Source organism: Aythya fuligula, chromosome 1 (assembly GCF_009819795.1).
Source record: "Aythya fuligula isolate bAytFul2 chromosome 1, bAytFul2.pri, whole genome shotgun sequence".
NCBI classification, from domain to species: domain Eukaryota; kingdom Metazoa; phylum Chordata; class Aves; order Anseriformes; family Anatidae; genus Aythya; species Aythya fuligula.
In genome coordinates, this window is record NC_045559.1 from 81045689 (window position 1) to 81051705 (window position 6017).

General features: G+C 51.5%; 1 protein-coding gene across 1 annotated transcript; it reads right to left on the minus strand.

Moving 5' to 3' along the window:
- LOC116497291 (C-type lectin domain family 4 member D-like) lies at positions 1–5597 on the minus strand. Its single transcript, XM_032200979.1, has 6 exons — positions 5519–5597; positions 4083–4178; positions 2920–3012; positions 1791–1942; positions 1431–1564; positions 1–717 (listed from the first exon to the last, which is right to left on the minus strand). Exons 1-6 carry the CDS (start codon positions 5553–5555, stop codon positions 570–572), a joined length of 660 nt encoding a protein of 219 aa, XP_032056870.1. The 5' UTR covers positions 5556–5597; the 3' UTR covers positions 1–569.
- Positions 5598–6017: the final 420 nt, after the last annotated feature.

The following is a 6017-nucleotide window of genomic DNA, read 5'->3' on the forward strand; positions in this document are numbered from 1 at the left end:
ATGACCCAGCAAGAAGCAGACACCTCTTCTCAAGGAGACAAAGGGAACAGCAGCTCTGAGCATCCTTCTTGCATTCCTGCATCTTCCTCCTTCTGGAGAGCTCCAGCTCTTTTCAGCCAGCAGTTGCCAGACCCACACAGAGAGAAGAGGATGACGGATAGAAGAGCCCAGGAACTGCTTTGATGACCCTGAACCCTTGTGTGTCACTCCCATGGAGCCAATGACATTGAAAGAAAGGCATTGGCCCATTTCCCGTACAGACATGACCCTTCACATGCCATGCTTGCCTGGAGCTTCCATTGCCAAATCTGTCTTCACCAAACATGGGATGGGATGGTCAGCCTGAGAAAGCACAGGCAGAGTTCTTCTAGCATTTATTGTTTCCACTTCAGGGGTACTTTGAGAAATACAGATGCACAGGGGATGCTGGGTGCAGAGCAACATCACTCCCAGTCTCATCATCCCACCCAGCAGGGGGAAGATAAAGGCTCCAAGGCTCTCCTACCCCTCCCAACACAGCCCTCTGCTGTTCCCAGTTTGCTGCTAATCTCAGGATGAGGATTCCTCCATCATAGAGTTACTGCTGCAGTCTCACAAATCCGATAAGAACTGGTTGTGCATGGGACATCATTCCAGTTCTGGAGACTTTCTGCCTTCTGATGGATTACAACACACATCTCTTCAGGAATATTACTTGGCTCTCCAGGCCTCCAGAACCTGAGAGAGAGACAGACATGTTACTCCCCTGTGCACCCTGCACACACAAGGCTTGGAGGGGAGAAAATCCAGATGCTGTTTGATGGACAGAAGTCGTACCCTTCCTCACACTCTGCTAATCCCACTGGCAGCAGTCTTACATGCAAACCTGACTTCTTCCTAGAACCAACACAGCAGGGAGCTGTTCAGTCCTGGTGGGCAGAGCTGCTCACCACAGCTCACCCCAGGCACTTCACAGCCAGCAGGGGATGCGTCTCTTCCAGAAGAAACATCTGCAAGCAAAGCCCTGGTGATCTCTCCAGCACCCCATCTCTTCTGCAGCATGACAGCACTGGCCTAGTATGTGCCTACACCTGCACACATACAGGCACATATACCATGTGCCTACACCCGCAAATATGTATGGTGGGACAGTATGGAGGTCAGGCAAGGCTTGTCATGTATGAAGAGCTCTTTCTAATCACAAAATGCAGCTTCTTCTATGCCTACAGCACCAATGGCCATGTCACAGATAATTTATCGCTAACCACTAACCAGCATGGATGGATCGGTGGGAACCTGGTATCCTACAAAGCCCTTGCCGGCTCCATCATTGTCCTCTCACAGACAGCCATGGCATATCCCTCCCATGCTCATCAGACACCCTCACATCTCTTCCACCCTCTTGCACTACTCGGAGCCACACCAAACCCTCTCCGTCATGGGATACTCACGCTGCTGTTTCATTATAGGGAGTCTGGTCTGCCCAGCGCCACTGGCCCACCTCCTGTGCCCGCAGACCAATGTATAAATTGAATCCTTCTCGTCGGTATTTCATCTGTCTTCCTATTTCCTTATAGAGGAAATCCTGGAAATCAGGGAGAGTACAACGTCCATGAGGTTCAGGACTGAACAGAGGGAGGTGGCAGGAGTCCCAGTGGGGTGGAGCTGGTGGCAGACAGGAGCCAGTGCTGAGAGCATGCAGGAAGGACATCCCCCCTCCACTGCAGGAGCCAGGAGGGGCTCTGAGGCCCCTCCAGGCCTGGCACTCCTGGCTCCAGGCTGCTCTGCCCCTCTCTCAGCCCTGCACTTACCTGCTCTGCTTCTGTATTGATCACCACCAGCTGGGAGCCCATCCCACTGCAGTTCTGCTGGCTCTCATCCCAGGGCATCTGATCACCCGAGAAGTAATAGCAGCTTTCTTGAAAGGGTCTCCAGCCCTCTGGACAGCACTTCCAGCTGTCCTCTGTAGGGGAAGAAGAGCCTGTGTTGGACAAGATGCGCTGTGCCTCTTCTCAGTGAGCTCAGTGCAGAACCCCAAGTATCAGGGAAGGGGTTTGAACTGCACATTTCTTTTGGACAGAGGTTAACTTTTTTTCAGGTTATATACGTCTATCTGTAAGCTGTTTCTATCACACACAGAATATAGCTCAATATGGAATATGTCCAAACAACAAATCCTTCCAGTCTAGTCAACCAACAAAGACACTCTGGTACACTGAGCAGAGCTGAATATGCTTGCTCTGAATCCCAGACCTCACAGGGACTGCCTTCTTGGGTTCCCCACACAGGAGCTCTCCAGGGGCTCTCTGTGCTAATCTATGCAATCAAGGTGTGACTGCTAAATGCTGTAACCAGCTGCTGCTGATATGGATATGCTGATATGGCCAGAAAAATGAAAGGAACAGGGAAGGGAGGAGAGGCCCAGGAGGATGTTGTCCAAAGAAAGACCACAGAGGAACCAAAACCAGAAGAAAGGATTTTTGTCCTGCAAGAACCACATGAAAAGCAATGAACCTGCCCCACTGCAATGCTTCTGCGTGGGTAGGTGCTTAGTTCTTCCAGTACCTACAGGTATATATGTGACCATACCTCTTGCAGTCACATATTCTCACCCAGCAGAGTGAAGAAGCAGGCTTCAGGGCTCACACCCTTCAAAAGCTCCGAACTTTCATGCATGAGGCTGTGGAGTCCCTTTCTCTGGAGATATTCAAGGCCCATCTGAATGCCTACCAGGGCAACCTGCTCTAGGGAACCTGCTTTGGCAGGGACATTGGACCTGATGGTCTCAGCATATTCTTTTCCTCATGTCCCAGTCTTCCTTCACTAGGGCAGTCCAGCTCTGGCTGACAATCCCGTTCCCAAACTCAAAGGCTGACTTACAACAGAATAAATTTGGGGGACGTGCTCAGTGTCACTCCCAAGGCTCTTAGCAGCACTCACTTTTGCTTGCAGGTACATTGGGGATGCAGTGCCACTCTGGAGCATTCTGAGGCAGAGTCTTGCACTGGCCACAGCTCCTGTGAAAGAGAACAACTGGGAAGAGAGGAAAGAGAAGGAAGGCTCTACTGTCATCCTTTCATCTTCACTCATGGGCAAGCTGTCCTGCCCTCCACCTTCTGGCTGAGAGCTCCCTCAGAGACTCGGTTACACCAACAAGCTCTGAAAATTGTATCCTGAAGGAAAAGAGCAGACAGCTTTCCCCACTACGGGTCACTCCCTCCCTTGGGCAAACACTGATCAGATGAACCTCCCTCTCCTCAGCTGGCTGAGACTCATTTTCCCAGCTGACAAAGCCCAGCTAAGACATCCTTTGAGGATGGGGTCAGGAAAAGGTCAAAGAAATTGTGAGATCATCCTAGTAAAGGTGGAATATCAATATGCATTTCCTCTTAATCTGCCTGTGTTCTGCAGCTTTAGAGCACCCTTTTCACCCATACCAAGAAGGGGAAGAACTGCTGAGTGCTGAGGCCTCACCCAAGAGAGTTGAACACCACAGGAGAGTTATCGCAGAGCAGTAACGATACTCCAGGACACTACACGCAACATATTTCCCTTCTGTTTGTTCCAGGCGGTGTGGGTGGGATGCAGCTGGAGCATTTTGGTGGATTTACGCCTCACTCTGCTCAACCGTGGGCAGCCCTGGTAGCAGGATGTCCAGGGAGATCATTCTGGCTCCTCAGCTGCAACAGGGTCACGAGGAGCTCTGAGGGAGACCACAAATGCGGCCAGGAGAACTGAGAGCCAACAGCCAGCCCTCGGGGAACCTGCTCAGATGTCGTCTGGCACTAAGGAGACTTCTCGGCCCTGTTGCAGTGGGAGAGCAGGAACTGATGGGTTTCACCCAGGACTGGCTGTATTCGGCAGCTGGGAAGTGAGAGGAGCTGTGGGAAGGCCCTGCCAGGACACTACCTGCTAACTGTGCAAGGGACGCTGCTCCCCAGCTAAGAGGCAGCGTGGGAAAGGGGCAGCAGAACAGGCTGTTTGGGTGCAGGGCAGTCTCCTGCTGGCAAAGAGGCTGGGGTTTTCTTTTTCCACCTGACACCAGGCAACTGCAGGCCCCGTTCCCTTCCTCCCCGGGGAAGTAAAGGGACCCTGGCACCCACCGAGGCCGACGGTCATAAGGGCAGTTTTGACGGCAAGGGCAGAAACGAGGAAGACCCAGGGGCTCAGGCGGGAACAGCTGCTCCCTTCTGCTGGGGCTGAAAAACACAAGGCAAGAGTGGAAATCCCCGGCCCAGAGTTGGGGGGCAGGATAATCCAAGGGGCTGCGTGCCCTGACAGCCTGCTGATAACCCTGTCCCAAGGCCTGGCAGATCCCGCAGGCGCTGTAACCAGCTCGTGCTGTCTGTCACTGGCAGTGGGTCACACCTGCAGTGTAGGGCAACACGGGGACTGCCCTCTTGCTTCATATCACAAGCCAAGCCTGCGCTCTTCCCAAGCTGCACTACTTTCCTTCTCCCGTCACGCCTCTTTCCACACCTGCACACCTTCCTGGTTGCCCTCCCTTACCCCGTCAGTCACTGAATGCTCTTTCTCTACCTCCCTCTGTACTGGGTCTGGCTGGGGTGTTAACTTTCCCTGCAGCAGCCCATACAGTGCTGTGCTCTGCACTTGTAGCTGGAACAGCAGTGTTATCAACAAGTGTTGTGTCTACTGCTGAGCAGTGCTGGCACAGCATCGGGACTCTCTCTAACCCTCCTAGGGGTGGGCAAAAAAGTGAGAAGAGAAACATCACCAAGGCAGCTGGCCTAAACCCACCAAAGGGATATTCCATACTATCTGATGTCACACTCAGCAATAAAAAGTGGAAAAAGGAAGAAGAGGGGAGAGGTGGGCTCTCATTGTGAAAACGTCGGTCCTCCTCCCAAACACCGGCTACGTGCGTTGAGGCCCTGCTTCAAGGATGTAGTCTAGCATCGCTCATTTGTGGGAAGTAGAGAGTAATTTCTTTCCTCTGCACTTCCACATAGCCTTCATTTGTTTTATTTGTTTGTTTTCCTCCCTTTGTTTCCTTTCCACCTCCCTTTTCCCCTTTCCTTCTTTTTATCATTTTAGTTAAATTGTTCACTTCATAATAATCTTTCTTTAATTATTATTATTATTATTTCCCTTCAATTAAATTATCCTTATCTCAACCTGTGAGTTGTTCTTTGCTTTACTTCTTCCCCTCCTCATCAAAGGAGGGGGAGTGAGAGAGCGGTGGTGTTTAGCTGCCCAGCACGGTAAAACCACCACACCCTCCCCCTCACCTCTCTTTGGAGCATCTTTCTCTCAGCTTCCCAACTCTTAGTTGGGCTCTGTCTCCCAGCATCTTTTATGCAACAACGAGTAGTCACTTACTCAAAGGACTGACAGTCCAGCTCGGTGTCTGGAAGCAGACACGCAGAAACGATGGTTTCTACCCTGAAAATGGGCACTGGGTCTTTCTTCTGGTACACAGCCAGCCACGGTACCATGCCCTTTATATATCCCAGCCCCATATTTTCCCCCACCTTCTCCTTCTCCTAGAGGAGGAAAGAAAGGAAGGCTTTATGGTTACCTGCAGTCCCAGGACTGACCCTCTCTTGCTGGTTCATTATCGCTGCCACAGCATCTCTCTTCTCCACCAAGAGTCCGTCCACATTCTCGGTACGGCCACAAGCACAGCCCTCCTGCAGGAGGAGGAGCTAGGGCAGCTTCCACAGTGCTGGGCAGTCTGCACGGACTCAAATCTGATGTGCAGACAGAGCCATAGCTGGGGTATTTCTCACAGCACATAGAGATAGGCGAATTTTCACCATTTCTCTGTCAGGACATTTCACAAGAGGCTTGTTGCAACCCAGAAATTCACAGAGGCAAAGGAAAACAGACAAAAACCAGAACCACTGCCACTCAGACCATCTCCTTCTGTATATTTTCAAGCAGCTTCACAAGACACATTAGTGGTGTTTATCCTTCCCTGGTGAGAGAGAGTGTGTGTGAAAATGCCTGTGCTGTTGGTATTTGCTAGCAAAGGGATAATAAACACACTCACAAGGGCCTACAAAAGCAGCCAGAAC